Source organism: Centruroides sculpturatus, unplaced genomic scaffold (genome assembly GCF_000671375.1).
Source record: "Centruroides sculpturatus isolate CEXI.00-Female unplaced genomic scaffold, Cexi_2.0 scaffold724, whole genome shotgun sequence".
Lineage (NCBI taxonomy): Eukaryota > Metazoa > Arthropoda > Arachnida > Scorpiones > Buthidae > Centruroides > Centruroides sculpturatus.
Window position 1 is genome coordinate 156,059 of NW_019384937.1, and position 17,449 is coordinate 173,507.

Sequence of the window (17,449 nt, forward strand, 5' to 3'; positions counted from 1 at the left end):
ATAAGGATAGTTCATCCTTATTGTTTATACACTTATCTTCTCTTGCTGTTTTATAGGTATATATTGCTTCCATCCAGTGCAAATGGTGTAGTTGCTATGTGGTGTAAATTATTTTTGCTTCCTCAAATAATGCTTGTATATCAGGGTCCGTGGCATATTGTGCTAATGCTGTAGTATGTCTTTTATGTAGGATGTCTGCTTTAAGTTCTTTGATCCTCATCTACCTCCAACAATCTTTTTGTGGATCCCACATATACTAAGTCTTTATCCCACCTATGATCTTTTATAGGGATCCTATATACTCCTGCTAATTTGTTGTGATGTGGAGTATCTTTTGCATTATTTAGCATTCTGAATAGAGTGGGACATCTAAATATTAAGGAGGCTTGCTTTCTCTTGGCGATTTCTTTATAGAGTTTCTCTAAGTACGGATTGTAAGTAATCAGGATTCTGTCTTTCTGAATGTTATTTTGCTGCCCTTGTAGTTCTGTTTGTTCTATTCTTCGGGAATGAAGCATTTTTTCGACCCTAGTGGCTATCCTGCTATTACATCCGTGTTTTTTTGGCAATATTGTTAATGGTGTTGATCTCTGTAGCAAGTGCCTGCATTGTTAATGAGTGGATGTATGCTCTTTTCACCAAGCTATTAAATGCCGCTATCTTATACTGCCATGGGTCACATGAATGCACAGGGAAATACAATTGATCTGCCTATGGTTTTCTGTATACCTCTGTGATGATAGACATTCCTTTAACTACGATGTTCACATCTAGAAAATGAACTTGTTTGTCACTCTCCTTTTCGAGACCCAGAGTTAATCCGTACGAGTTGTTATTAAATGCCGCTATGACTGACGTCATGTCCAGTTTAGATTTCCAAAGTATGAGTATATCATCTACATACCTCTTGTATATAATAATATTGTGGAGTAGGTCAGGCAGTACTTTCTGTTCTAGGAGTCTAATTACCAGTTCACATAAATCTCCTGCTACAGGGCTCCCCATTGGTACCCCTCTTTTTTGTTGATATACATTTTTTTCGAATTGAAAGAAAGAATTGTAGCACAATAAATGTGCTAACTCTAGTATATCTTGATGGTAGTTACTGTCCCCTGTTATATTTATTAGCAAATCTCTTAATGCACAGAAGGCTTGTGGAAGGAGTAAAGAAGGGTACAAGGATTAAAATCTAGCTCAGTGAGTTACTGTGGAGGGTATTAATCTGCTTGAGTAGAGCTATGAGGTCAACACTATTGATTATATTGAACTGGTATTCTTCCAAATATGGTGCTATTATATTATGCATTCTCTCTTCTAGTTCGCGTGTAGGAGCATGAATCTTATCTACTACAGGACGAATCTGTTTGCCTTCTTTGTGTGTTTTAGCAAACCCAAATAATTTGGGCGTGTCGGGAGAGTGTAAAACAATGTTATTAATATCTAACCTCTTTGATAACTTGCTGTTAGAGAATCTCTTTATTCTAGCATGTAGTTTTTCAACTATGTTATTGCTGCTTTTCTCACATTGAGTGAGATTGATAATTGAGTGACATTTTTATAAGCTCTCACATTGAAAGCTTATAAAAATGGAGGATGATCTTTACGAACAGGACCCTAATCTGCTAACATATGTCAACGAAAGGATAGTTAATTTATCACAGTCTTACGAGTGAGATTGATGTACTCCACTAGCAATTTCTCGTACGTCTGCTGCTTCATAATTACCATGGTTTTAGCTTTATCCGCTCTAATTAGAGTGATTTCGTTTGCCTTGATCCATCTACGGGCTTTTGATATTTTTGTTCTTAATTCTTTTGAATCCACAGCATTTAGATAGCGGTACAACACAAGATAGCAGCATTTAATAGCTTGGTGAAAAGAGCATACACCCACTCATCAACAACGCAGGCACTTGCTAGAGATCAACACCATTAACAATATTGCCAAAAAACACGGATGTAATAGCAGGATAGCCACTAGGGTCGAAAAAATGCTTCATTCCCGAAGAACAGAACAAACAGAACTACAAGAGCAGCAAAATAACATTCAGAAAGACAGAATCCTGATTACTTACAATCCATACTTAGAGAAACTCTATAAAGAAATCGCCAAGAGAAAGAAAGCCTCCTTAATATTTAGATGTCCCACTCTATTCAGAATCTAAATAATGCAAAAGATACTCCACATCACAACAAATTAGCAGGAGTATACAGGATCCCTATAAAAGATCATAGGTGGGATAAAGACTTAGTATATGTGGGATCCACAAAAAGATCGTTGGAGGTGAGGATCAAAGAACATAAAAGACATACTATAGCATTAGTACAATATGCCACAGACCCTGACATGCAAGTATTATTTGAAGAGGCAAAGATAATTTACACCACACAGTAACCACACCACTGTGGCTGGATGGAAGTGATATATATCTATAAAACAGCAAGAGAAGATAAATGTATAAACAATAAGGATGCACTATCTTTATCAATAGCATGGCAAACTCTTATTTATGATACATGAGAAGCCAAAAGTGATCCTTCTATCTACAGAGCATGCACAAGTTTAAGACGATCAATGCACGGGTTTCCTTAGAACATGGCGTTTCAGAATTCGTATGAAACAGATAAGTTCAAATAACCTCGATTCTGCCCGTTTCTTATATTCACCTGAAGAAGAACTAAGTTCAAAAATGTTAGTAAAAGTATTTTTGAAATAAGCACTGTTTTGGTTTTGAGTCGAAGTAAGTTGTATATTTTACAGTGTGTATTGATGAGATTATTTATTTACATTAAAATAAGTATTTTCATAAATAAAACAGAAACAAAATATAATGTTTTAAGTGGAATGTTGATGATTATTCTGTATATAGATAATTAAAAAAATATTTTAAAACAAATTAGAATAAGTATTTTATATAAAAATGAAATTAAGGATGAAATTACAAACATATATAGTGAAAGTATGAAAACAAAGTAAGAAGTTTGGGTGACGTAACACTAAAGAGCAAGTCCTCAATTCTATATGGTGATACATGAAAAACAATAGAACCTCTTTGCTAGTCTATTGAATGCTTGATAGACATCTTCGCTCTTTAAAAAGTCAGAAGGAACACAAGGCCAGATAATATTTCGTTCCTGGAGCAGGAGAATAAGTTCCAGTCTTTCTTGTTCCAGAGCTACACAATCGTAAATGTAATGTAGGGCACCATCTTCAATGTGACATACCGGGCATAGGCAAGATTCCCTATTCATAAATCTGCATAAGTAGCTTGCAAACTTTTCATGGTTAATGAGCAGTTGTGTAGTGTAAAAGTTTGCAGAGAACCATTGTAGGTAATAAAAATAATTTATATTAGGAATGAACTGAAAAGTATGGCCATTAAGTAGTAAGATAATATATTTTTAATAATAGTAAGATAATATATTTTTCACAGCTTTTTAAATAAAAGATTTAATTTGGAGTATGAGAAAATTTTTTACCTGATTTTTTTAGAATCAAGTTTTTCAGTCAAACGGCCAAAGACATTAAAGGGCTCTGTGCAGCCTACCATTTTATAGAGTCCAGATTCAACTCTGGTTTGGATTCTTGTAACTTTACAATCATTTTATATATTATAGATAAAATTTTTTTGTTGATTAATTATATCATATTCTAAACTGAATGCTTTATTTAAATTTACTTAAATGTACTCCTACAAATCAGAAAGTGTTTTCTATTGGTCAGTATCAAAAACTAACAAATATAAAAATTTATTTCTGAAGTAAAACTCAGGCATGGATGTTGATGCTTTAACAAAATTAATATAAAAAGCAGTTTGCTGTCAAATTGACAGCATTTATTTACCTATAATGATGTTTGGTTTTTGTTTAGCACGGCTGTATGCGAAAGGCAGCGATTTTCCATCAATTTTTCACATGTAGTTACACTGTATTTAATTACTGTTCCTTAAATTTAATGATTCTGAAGAATCCTATGATGTGTCTTCTCTACATGTGCCAAATTTCAAGGTTGGGTGTTGTTTAATTTATGAAGTATTGCTTTGTTTACAGAATAGTGCACTTAATCTTTCTCCCATAGGAAGCTTCCTCAACTTTGCAATGGTATGAACTAATGTGAAACAAATTTGGCTAGAAATGAATAATGGGGAGTCTGAGGTGTTTCTCGGAAGGGCCAGAAAATGTTTTTCCGTATTTTTTGGGCACAAAATTTTAAATTGTTGAAGGTCATAGCATTTTAGGCTATCTTATGGAGACAAGCATTCAAGGTTGTAATGACTTGCAGACCATCATGTCATGACTTCAATCTGAGGAGCTTCCATGATTGATGGCATTGAAAGATGACATCAGAGTAGAAAATTGCTGCCTTATGCATGCAATTATGTGGGAAAAAATTGTACATGAAAACAGGCATAAGGCAGCAAATTTCCACAGCAGTTTTTTGAGGGCCTGTGATAAGTGGGAAAAAGTATTTTTATAAAGTCATATGGATAGCATGTAGCATAAATATATCCTGGAAGCTGTGCTTCCAGGATATATTTATGCTACATGCTATAAGTTTTGTCGTTCAATAAGAGGTGGCGCTATTAGGAGCGTCACTTTATTACTCTATAAATAGTACTACTATTTCATAAACACGTGTCAAGTTTCAAGTAGATCCGTCAACTCGTATATTTGCAGCTGTTCAAAGTCGACGTGTCATTGTATTTTTTTACGATGGAAAAAATCGAATATCTTGCAGTGATAAAATTCTTATTTTTGGAAGGTGTAGCACCAAAACAAATTCATGAACGATTGTTAAAAGTGTATAAGGACTCTTCACCTTCAATCAGAACAGTAGAAAGATGGGTTGCTGAATTTAAACGTGGTCGTACGAGTCTTGAAGACGATCCACGTGAAGGGCGTCCAAAAAGTGCATCAACACCAGAAATCGTAGCAAAAATACAGCATATGGTTTTGGAAGATCGTCGATTAACCGAGAGAGATTTAGTAGAAGCCCTAGGGATTTCGTTAGGCAGTGTGAGCAATATTTTGGCCGAAGTTTTGGGTTACAGAAAGCTGTGTGCACAATGGGTGCCGCATTCGTTAACTATGGAACAAAAACACATTCGAATGCAACTTTCTCAGCAACATTTGGAGCGTTTTAGAAAGGATAAAAAGGATTTTGTGCGTCGTTTCATCACTATGGATGAGACATGGGTCTACCACCATGATCCTGAATCAAAACAAGAGGCTAAAGAGTGGTGTGAACCCGGTACTTCGGCTCCGAAGCGTGTTAGGGTCCAGAAATCGGCCAAGAAGGTGTTAGCATCAGTTTTTTGGGATGCAAAAGGAATTTTGTTTGTGGATTACCTCCAAACTGGTAAAACAATAAACTCAGATTATTATTGTAACCTTTTGGACCAGCTAGATGTAAAAATTCGTGAGAAAAGACCTGGTTTAAAAAAGAAAAAAATCATTTTTCATCAAGACAACGCCCCCTCTCACACAGCTCAAAAAACCATTGCGAAAATCAGTAAATTAAAATACGAATTGTTGCAACATCCTCCCTATTCGCCAGATTTAGCTCCCTCTGACTTCTGGCTGTTCTCACATCTAAAAAAATTCATGCGTGGGAAACGATTTTCATCGAACGAAGAGGTAATAGCAGCCATGGATGCGTATTTCGACAGTCTTCCAGAATCTCACTTTAGGGATGGAATCCATAAATTAGAAGATCACTGGAACAAGTGTATTAAAGTTCAGGGAGATTATATTGAATAATAAAATGTATTTCAAACCATAAAATCGTGTTTTTCTCATCGAACGACAAAACTTATTGAACAACCTGGTAAGTCAATTTGATGGAAAATTACTGCATAAAAGTTAGGAAGTGCAGAAAATTGCCTGCTGCATACAGTTGTGGATTAAGAATTTTTAAAATAAAATAAATTCAATAATTTATGGACTATTAACAGAAATTACTTAATGTATTGTTCATGTAATTGTTTTTTTTTTTTTTTTTTACTGAAATTCTTCATAATGTTATAATCCTGATTGGTTTGATTTGATGCAAACTTATTTAATCAATCCTTAGTCAATTTAAGATACTGTAAAATGGTTAACAATGATTTTTAATTAAAAAATTAATAAATTTCTCTGATAAATTAATTATTTTCATATTTTAAAAACTTTCTTAAATTTAAATTGTGATTTTTTAAATAGGAAATTAAATTATCTATATGCAATTCAATGAAATGTAACATTTATATCTCATTTAAGAAAGGATTTTCATTAGAACATTCTGATCCATTTTTCACTAAATGATGTAAAGGAATCCATTTGAATTAAGCATAGATTTCAAATACAATCTCAAATAATGGGTTAGTTTATTGCACTTGTTCTCATTTGTGGTCTGGGCCAATAGTCCATGAATAAGTCAGTCTGTGTGTATGTGCTAGGGATCTGTGGATTGATCTAGTTATTTTATGCTGTTTAATTAGAGGAAATAATGTTTTGTGTCAGTTACTGTGAATAAACAAACTTTTTTGGTATGCACCTGAAGTGATTTATACAATATAAGAAGTAAAAGAGTCAGAGATCATCTGATGTATGTGACTCAGTTTAAATGGTCTTTGGACTTTTAAGTTTGAGAACTGGTTTATTAGAATGTATAGCCTTTGGTTTGTAATATTGTTATTAGTTTATTTGATTGAATTATTTGTTTGATGTTCAGAGAACTTTTAAACAAAAATACACAATTATTTAATAGTTCAACTTGATGATGATGATAATTTTTTTTCGTTTGCTTTTTCATTAAGACCTTTTTTTTATTCCTGTGATGGATTCTACTAGTTTCACGATGAGTTGACCTGACAATGAGGTTGAGGCTCAATGCCTCTGGTTTAGACTTATCTGCAACAATTTTTGAGGTTTTAGATCAAGCTAGGATCCTTTAAAGTAGCAGTCTAATGCATTTACTGTCTTGACTATTTTGCCGTTAATTATCATTGTGCAAATGTGGGCCAGTTGACCAAATGCACCTCATTCTGTAAGTTCTATCAAGCACTCCACAAGAGATTACTTCAGAAGTCTGATCTCTAAAAACAGACAGCAGACTTCTGAAGGAAAGCTAAGACTTTACCAGGGTTGAACAAAGTGGAAACCAGATGAACAAGTTTACTTGAGTAGAGATCTACTCACTCACGAATGAGATGTGGAGGAATCTCTCCTAAGCAATATGCAAAAGCGACAAGAGACCAAGGAGGAAAGTTTCACTCAACAAAAGTGATCAAAATTGGTTGGAACAGAGCAAACATGTTTCTAAAAGTGACCAAAATATGGCCAAAAAGCAAATGTGATTCCTGTCAAAAGACAGAAAATCTTTAGTTTGTCCAAAGAACAGGCTAGGCAAAACAGTCTTTCTCTGCTTTAAACCTGAATTTCACCTGTACTGCTTAGAATGATGGAGGTAGTCAAATCTTTAATGTCTTTAAAGTTCCAAAGCACTATTATAAGAAATACCAAAAGCTAGTTTGGGCCCTACAAAGAGATGTGAAGAATCCTATTTGACTAGTAAATCAGCATTTTCATTGCCAACAATATCCTCGTGTCCTGGCACCAACAAAAGAAAGATCTATTATGGATAGTCAACTCATTGAGGGATAGCAAAACTCCCTGACAAGTCAAGTGTACTTAAGACACCTGACTGTAAGAAATAGTCTTATTTAGAGGACTTCTACATAAAATACTCACACACCAAATAATAACTAGCAACTCTGCTTGAAACATATTGGGAAATCTATCTCACTTTGTATATTAATTAATTTATAACATTAATGCTATTTTAATATCTTTTGCTGATGAATAAATTAATATCAAAAAACACAACACCTTAATTTGCTGAGAAAAACTTTTAATGAAAATCAAACGTTTTCATCCAAATCTATTGGCCATCATCAAGCTAAGTTTTTCGAATACAAACAAAATAGAACAAAAATTTTAAATACAAAAAATAAAATAACGAATGAAATATATATATATATATATATGAAACATTAGAATATATATATATATATGAAACATTAGAATTATTTGATAATCAAGTCATTTAGATAATTCTAATTAACTTAAATGTACATAATGCACATTAAACAAAGACATTTTAAATAGTATTTTAGAGTCAGAGGTTATTTTTATACAATTCATTTTAAGTTAGTCATTCANTAATACATTATGCTAAATTCTATAAAACGCAAGATATGCTAAAAAAAACACTAAAAACACGGCATTAAGATCTGTCCAATCGCTTGATTTGACAGATCTTAATGCCTTGTTTTTACTGAGCAGGATCCCGTCTCCAGGAAAGAAAAGAAAATACATATTAGACTCGGCACATCTTACAGTCTTCTCGGCGTTATTTAGCTTCAAAGGTGTTATATACACACAGAAAAAAGGGGTAGCTATGGGCAGCCCCCTTGCAGGTACACTATGTGAAATGGTACTAGCAACGCTAGAAAACGCAGTGTTGCCGAAGTATGAAGCGCAAATGATAATGTGTTTGATATGTAGACGATGTACTTATTTTCTGGAACACTAAACCCAACGTACAGAGCTTTATAAAGGATATAAATGACAACAGATTCAGCCTGGAGATAGAGTTAGAGCAAGAAAATGATAAGACCATACATTTCTTAAATCTCCATATACAAATTAGTCGTGAAATCTCGTACGTTGTTAAAGTGTACAGAAAGCCATCTTATAACCCTATATTTATTCCGTGGATCTCTCACGATCCTCCAGCATATAAATTAGCAGCGTTCAGAGCATTAGTCGCAAGAGCTTATTCGCACTGTAACAATATAAAAGATAGAAAGGATGAACTGAATTATATATATAACTTAGCCAGAAAGTATGGGATTAATGTTAAAGCTATTATCAACAAGAGTAAAACGTGCCTTAAGAAGAGAAATTTATCTCATAATGAAGGATTTCTAACGATGGAATATAATGCTTCGCTGAATAATATTTTTCGACGCATCGGAAAGGCCCAGAACAAAAGAGTCCTATATAAAAGAACCCTCACCACGTACCAACTATTACGATCAGATAAGGATTTAGTGGATAGAAGAACACTCCCCGGGGTATATAAAATTCCAGTTACGGACTCAAGGCGACGTAGTAATTTAATGTATGTAGGGGCAACAGGAAGATGTATCAAAGACAGGTTAGCAGAACACCAAGCAAATATAAGAAAAAAACAACTGTGCACTGCGCTAGCTACCTACGTTCTAGCGGACGAGCAAGACGTCAAGGTTGAATGGGACCAAGCAAGATGAATGCAGATAGTCCGCGACAAGAAACACCGGCATTACGCGGAAGCCTGGCAGATTTGTAAGGCAAAGCATAAAGGCCTTGCAGTCAACTTTCGAGAAGCGACAAAAATATCGGCAGCATGGTCCTCTAGCTTAATATAAACTTAATAATTGAGGGAAGTAGTTACTATGTATCTTAGGCTAAGTATTTTTGAATGAGGTTGGGCGATGGTTACTATATGTATTTGTGTTTAGATATTTATGTAATCTTTTTTATATTTCCGTTGCTTAGTTCACAATGACGTCATATATTGCAACGGATTATAAGCTAGTTCGAAAATATTCGAAAAACGTGTTAGCGGTACTAAGCGTTTGATTTACAATTTTTTGTTTTATTTGATTTAGTTTTTTTGAGAAAGGTCTTTTAACAAGACCGAAAACGTTAGAAAGTTTTTCTTATAAACTTTGGCTGCAAGAAAAGGTGTTTTAGTAAGTGTTTTGATAATACAGTATGCAGTCGCGAACGATTTGTAGCTACTGTAGCTAGAACCCCTAAAATAGATGCTATTCTGAGAAGGCGTGCTAGAAAAGGAATTATTTTAGATCAATCTACTCGCTGGGGAAGCACTTATTTAATGGTTAAGCGGTTGCTCAAATTGAAAACCTTCCTTGAAGACCTTGACAATCCAAGTGTTTTATTAACTGAAAACCAATGGAAACAAACAGAAAAATTAGTGTGTCTTGTCATACCCTTATACTGTCACCTTAAAGTTACAAGCTGAAGATTTTACATCTGGAAATTTTTTCTTACAGTGGAAAACTTTGATGCATCAGCTCAACAAAACTGGAGGAATTGTTGCTAATGCAATTTTATCTTCAATGAGAAAAAGAGAGATTCAGTTGTTAGACAATAAAATCTTGTTAGCCGCTATTTACATTGATCCAATGAATCGAATTTTACTAAATGACAATCAAATTGCCTCAGGGAAAGAAAAGCTTCATGAAATTGCTATTTGCTTGAAAAAGTTGCCATTACCTTACATTTATGAATCAAAAGATGAAAATAAAAATAATGAATGTAATGACAACTCGGAATCATCTCCAAAAAAAGAGCTTGATTTCGAAGCATATTTGGATAGTTTACAACGTCTCAAAGTGAAGCGAAGACGTTTAACGAATTAAGAAACTAACCCGGCAGAAATTGAAAAAATAAAATTTGAACAAAATTTTTTAAATGGGCTAATTGAAATAGAAAAGTATGACCGTTTATCAAAATTGAACGTAGAAGAAGCTATTTCAATTTATCCAGAAATTATTCGCGATGCAGCTAGATCTGTCACAGCAATGCCCCCAACACAAGTCAGTGTGGAAAGATTATTTTCAGCTTTGAAAATAATTAAAGCTGATTTAAGGGCATCTATGAAAGAAGATTTAATTGAAGCTATTTTGTTTCTTAGAACCATTTTATAAAATTCAAAATTATAAATGTAATTTAGTTTTTTTTATTTAAGTGAAAATATAAAATAAATTTTCTTATTAATTTTTAAAAATGTTTTGTATTTTGTTATAATTCATTTATTTTAAATACAAAATGCAGCAATTTAATTTATTAAATATGTAGTTTTCATTGTAGTATTTGTGTTTAGTATCAATAGTTAAATTATTTTTACCCAATTAAACTTGAATATTTTTAAATCGTTCTTTTATTATTTCTGCTCTAAATAAATATTCTATTTTTCTGAATGAGCCAGACTAAGTGATCAAAGTATATATTTTTCTTTTCTGAACAAGGGGCTGAAATAACTAGATCGCACACTTTTTATTTGGACTAACTTTTCTGCAAGGGTAAAATTGAAGTGCATATGCTGTAGAATAAAAATATGTAAATGTAGAATTTTATTGCTCCCTTTCTCCTTTTATTAAATATTTGTTAAAAATAAATTTTTTTATACAAATAAATATTAATGTAAGTTAAATATTAAAAATACTAACTATAAAAGTATTTGGGTAAATGCCCGGGGCTCCTTTCACAGTTCAGAGTAGGGTACCTCCCTATGAGCGTTTCTGCTCCCATATAATGACTTTGTATTTAATTTTGCCGGAGTCGGCCTACTAAAATTATCTGGAGTCGGGTGTTTTTTACCGACTCCACAGCCCTGTATTCTACTGTTTGAACTAACTGAAACAGTGAATTTATAAAACACTTTTTTCAATTTGTAAATTACACAATATTTGCTATTCGAAAAAAACATTTATACATTAATGTAAGTTGATATATCTGTATTCAATGCTTAGAAGTTATATAATGATATTTAAATGAACTAAAATATTAGCATATGACCCAATTAATTGAGTATTAAAATTAGTAGCACTCTGGTTATTCAAATTAATTTATGACAAAGGATGTTTGGATAGTTTAAGGAAAAATATTCTTAATCAAACTGTACTCTGTATTATAATATTAAAACTTTTTGGAAGTTTACTTCTCTGATTGCCCTGTTTTTAACAAATTAATTATTAAATCTTTAACAGTGGCAGAGCTAAAAGAACACTAACATTTTCCACGAGGTTAACAGACCAAAAATGTTAGCATTCTGTTTTGCCACTGTTAAAGATACACTGATTAATTAAGCCAAATTATCACATCAAATTAATTATTTCCTTTTCACTGTTGCACTTTTTACTTACATTGGAAATATTTTATCTTTCATAAAAAGTAAAATCAAATAGAATGCTGACAATTTTGGCTAGGAATAGACTGGAATGGATAGAAATAGTGATTTTTGTGGGCTGATTTTAGTGAATTGAGGAATATTTTGTGATTTAATGATTCAGTTAATCAGTATTCTACTGTATATACAGTAGATTCACACATTTATGATTCAGTCAATTCCTGGAAAGTTGTTAAGTACATCATTATATTTTCCATAAATTCTGTCATTAATTGATGTCATATTCCTGGAAATATGGTTTTAATTATATTGTACCATAAAGCAGGGGTGTCAAACTGGCGGTCCCTGATGTGATTTTTCGTAGCCCGTGGCCACAATGCTCTGAATTTAAATAAAACAGCATGCAGATCAAGATTAACTGATAAACATCTATCTGCCATAATGATTGTTCTCAGTCTTTGAATCCAGATATTGGAAAAATAGGAGAAGGGAGATAGTGCTGGCAAGTTTTTGGTGAAAACAATTAATTTTAGTTTTATAAATATGTACATTAAATAAAATAAATGTTTAAATAAAAGCAATACTATAGGAATTATATATTGTTGAGTTGAATTCATTGAACTACAAATGTGTTTTAATTGCCCTATCTATATTCTTTCATTCTCACTTCAAATTATAATTTTAAGAAAATTTGTAAATGTGATGTGGCTCGCGTGAATCTTGCCCGTCACATTAATGGCCTGTTGTTTAAATGAGTTTGATACACCTGCCATAAAGAGATGGTAAATGAGAAAAGTATGGTACTTAAGTACAGCCAGGGTTTCTACACACCTGGAAAGTCAGGGAAAACCAGGAAAAGTCAGGGATTTTCATTAGTCTTCAGAAAAAGTCATGGAATGTCAAGGAATTTGTTAAAAATTGTCAAAAAGTTAGGGAATATGTTTCCTTGACAATATGCTTGACCAAGTGCAGCCATCTTCAGGCAGCTAGAAGTAATGTGATGCAATACAACCTATGAAAAGCAGTGCAGAATATTTTCAGGACTCAAAATTTCTACCAAGCTTACATAAAATTTTTCAAAAAACTTACACAAAGTACACAAAATGATAAATATTTTAAATGTATTATGGTATTATTTATCATTTTTCATTTTAATAATTTTGATATCATAACAAAACAATTTCTGGTTATTTTCCAGTTTATTAATAATTTATAAAGTTCAGGAAATTTATTGAGAAATTTAATAAATATATACTTTTGTACATGGGTTATATAGAATTTTTTAATGAATAATAAAAAATAATTGATTTTTTTCAAAGCCATATAGCTTTGTGGTTATGGATTAATAACAGAATTTTAATAATACATTTTATTTTTAATAATTTGGCAATTATAAAAAACATTTAACTGTTAATTAGAAAAAATAATTAAAATAAACTAATTAAAATGTTGGAGAAGAAAACATATGTGTATAGTAATTCAAATGCTGTTTTATTTTGTCAATGTGCCATACTGTAAGGGATGTGAGGGTTGGGGAATTTGCACAAAGTTGGTCAGGGAAAGTCATGGAAATTAAAACAAAAATTTGAGTAGGAACCCTGTACAGTTTATAAAGTCATAATAAAAAGAATATACTAGTAGTAAAAGTGAATCATTATAAAGTAAAGATGTACTATATTCTCAAAATTATTAATTAATAATAAAATGAATTTGAAATTTTTGGTAAATGAAAAATTGAGTGGATCTTCTATTTTTTATGAAAATGATTTTATAAGGTATTTTTTTATACAAAATAATAATTAATTTACTAATTATTGTTTGTAAATGAAAAAAATATTCAAAATTTATTTTTTTAATGTTATTTCAGTTTTAATAAATAACAAATTCTATGTTTAATGTTTAAAATTTTATTATTATTATTAAGTGATTTATTAGTTTTACAGAAGGTTTTTTTATTCGAACAGGAAGTCGAACCGAAAGTAGGTGAAGAATTATGCCGCTTGTTTCCCGTCGACGAAAATATCGATCTAGTATCTATACTACACCGGATAAAGCGCAACAAAGTTCGTCACAGCTCACGTACAACAAGAGACATCCGCCACAGAGAACGTCACAGAGAACACCGTGAACATTCGTCTCGGCGCAGTCCCCACGATTCCTTGAGGTTAGAATCTTCCTGGCAGTTCCAGCAGAAGTGGGTGTTTATAGCATTTTGTGGACTCATTATATCTGAGCCGTCAGATTCATCTTCACCTAAACAGAAAATGATTAGATGTCTACAAATACATTGTGGTTGAAGAAAAATTTAATTACATTGCAGATACGTCTCTGACGGCATAAAGTAGAATTTTGCTTTACCGCACGCCTGGCGAGTGCCACATGGCATCTCTATTAAAAAGAAAAAAGAATTAGGCTCAATTTCTAGGCAGATATTAAGATTTCAATTTAAGTTTTTTTAGGTGGTGATGTATAAAAGTGGGCAAAAAAGGGGATTACATTATTTTGGCATTATTTCTTTAAGTTCTTATGTATATACTTTGTTCACAGGTTACAACTAGATACCGCTTCACTATCTGCAAAAGATGTGCCGGTCAAGGCAACTGGGATTTGTGTGTGTGTGTTTTGTGCCAGAAGCAAAAATACAAAGGGACGTAAAAATAATTCTTTCTTCTCGATCTTTCTTCAAAAAGACTGGATATATTTTTAAAAAGGGACATTAAAAAATAGTGTTTTTGCTTATTTTGGGTGGGATTATTTATTCCCATTAGGCCTGGCATGCATTGGGTGATAAAAATATATTTTAAAAAAAATGAAAATGAACTTATTCTTAGTGAATGATTTATCATCCAATATTAAAATAATCAACAATCATGATCCGATCTGTTTATCTAATTGTTGATTCTAGCATAAAATTTAATTTATGTGACCAAAAGAACTGGGTAAGTGTTTGTGAACAGTATATTCATTAGTAAAGTGCCAATAGATTGTGCCATCAGTTTAATGTAATAATCCTCAAAAGAACTGTTTGAGCTGTGTCGTTATATTGTGTTGAATATTCTTCACACCTGTGGATGCCAAGGATTTACTTCTACAGATCAAGCCAGTTCCTGGACTATAGGTCTTAAGTGCGGTTCAATCCGCACGGGTAGGTCTTGTTTATATTCTCTCATTGCATTTGGGTAAAAGGAACATCTTGGAACAGGATCTATATATTCAGAGCCACAAATTGGCAGTGATTATTTTTAACAGTTGGAAAACGTCTAGTTCTAATTGACTTTATCTTCCTTATTTCTAAACTGAAACGAAGAATAGATTATTAAGGTAAGCTTATAAACTAATCCAGAATATTTCAACCACAAAATGGGTGAGTTGGAAATTTACTTTTCTTTTAGCTTCTTTAAAATATTTAAATAATTCAGCCAATGCAAAAGTTTCCATGTTGCCCTCTGTATTACATGTCTAAGTTTCACTTTTGATTTGAGTAGGTGCAATTAATAAATAACAATAAATTGTGAAAAGATATGCACTACAAATGCCACTTAATGAAGTAAACTCAACATAAATACTTTTAGCATTAATCCAAAATTAAATCCAAATAACTTGCTAGTGTTCTCAGGCTTACACTTGTCATCAGCTTGATGTATTCAAATAAATTGTCAGAGAATAAGTGCAAACTTGAAAGCTCTAGCAAGTTTTTAGTTGTAATTTTGGATTAATGTTCCATTAAAACATTTCATACTGAACAACAAATCATATTTTAAATTAATCATAAATTTGTTATCTTAATAATTGAGTAAATTAAGAAAAAATTATGGATGATTAGTTTTTTATTTTTCACTTTTTATTATATAGACTCTAATATTCAGATTATCCATTATAAAAAAAACACAAGAATGTTATTATATAGCAGCTATGAATTTAATATGATTTTGCAATGTCACAACAGAGAAATTCTCTAGTTACTTTAATATATTTTAGCCCAAATATACATTGCTTTTGACTTCAAGAGTATGCTTACATGATGATTTGTGGTGATAAATGACTGTTAAGGTCATGTATAAATACTTAATTTGTAGTCTAGAAAGAATGTAACTTAATTATGATAAAATAATTTTCTTTTATTTAAAGCTAATTTAAAGTGTTTCAACATTATCTGTGAAAAACTTGTAAGAATCAATGTTTTGGTTATCAGATGTGATGATGAACATGATTCATTTCATATATATATATATATATATGAAACATTAGAATATATATATATATATGAAACATTAGAATTATTTGATAATCAAGTCATTTAGATAATTCTAATTAACTTAAATGTACATAATGCACATTAAACAAAGACATTTTAAATAGTATTTTAGAGTCAGAGGTTATTTTTATACAATTCATTTTAAGTTAGTCATTCATTACTCTCAAGCACTATAATGAAAAACAGAACTGTGTGTATGGATTTTAAACACAATTCTGAAAACTTTATGCAGCTAAATAGTAAATGTCTGTGTATTTTTAAATCTTCCATTTTGAGTCTTAGGAGAATTTTTCATACCCATTGTTGGTTTGGCCAAGTTCACAAATGACATTTACCAGACAGCGAGGAACGGGGCCCAATATAGAAAGGTTGATATACATCTGCTCACTTGTGGTCGAGTAGATAAAATCACCAAATGGCAGTGGTTTATCTCTGATTTGTGTCCAACCAATAGGCTTGCCACGTGCAGTTTTTTGGGGTTTATTCACATGTCTAACAACTGAATAGTGGTCAGTTTTTCATAAAGTTATCCCAGGAGGGACTTGCCTTGATAGATTGTCTTACTCCATGAAATCAAATCAAATTATTCTGCATTTCTGAGTTCACTAGTACCCTAATCTTGGTTCCCTGGCACAGCAGGTAGATACCTCAATCATCTGATCATTTTTATATATCTACTAGCTGCAAGGACCCGCTTCACTGGGTTTTTATTTGTATGTAATATAGTTTTTTTTATATATAAAAGACTGTTTTTCTAAGTAATCTAGAATCTAGCTGCAAGGATCTGCTTTGCTTGGCAAAAAGTAACGATAGTGAAGATTAAGATAATTACATTATAGCCAATCTTACCCGTTTTCACAGAATGCAAGAATTAGGTCCCCCGTTTCCAGACTAATTAGAGAATTTTTACATGAGTCTAAAAATATGTTTGATTTCCCACAAACACACAAAAAAACCGCCTGTAAATCTTGCATGCCGCTTTATATTAACACTTTCTTTGTTACTCAACACTTCCACTGTTAACACTTCTATTGTTGACACTTCCATTGTTACACATCTTTGAAGTCAACCACTTTCAACCCCATATCTCCCACACTCTTATAGCACAGAATGCAAGAATTAGGTCCCCCGTTTCCAGACTAATTATAGAATTTTTACGTCCAGTCAAACGAACTATTTTCAATTTGATCAATTTTCTGGAACGTTTACAATCGTTCTATAATCGAACCAATT

General features: G+C 32.1%; 1 protein-coding gene and 1 long non-coding RNA gene across 2 annotated transcripts in view; one reads left to right on the top strand and one right to left on the bottom strand.

Moving 5' to 3' along the window:
- The window catches only part of LOC111632078 (YTH domain-containing protein 1-like), a 144,084-nt gene that overhangs the window by 78,460 nt on the left and 48,175 nt on the right, over nt 1-17,449 (top strand). Inside the window, exon 12 of the mRNA XM_023376433.1 lies at nt 13,926-14,125. Within this exon, the coding sequence (XP_023232201.1) occupies nt 13,926-14,125 (200 nt within the window). The remainder of the gene's footprint in view (nt 1-13,925; nt 14,126-17,449) is intronic.
- LOC111632073 lies at nt 14,157-15,053 on the bottom strand. The gene is made up of 3 exons (XR_002757807.1): nt 15,027-15,053; nt 14,275-14,349; nt 14,157-14,214 (listed from the first exon to the last, which is right to left on the bottom strand). It is a non-coding gene; the product is annotated as an uncharacterized LOC111632073 (long non-coding RNA).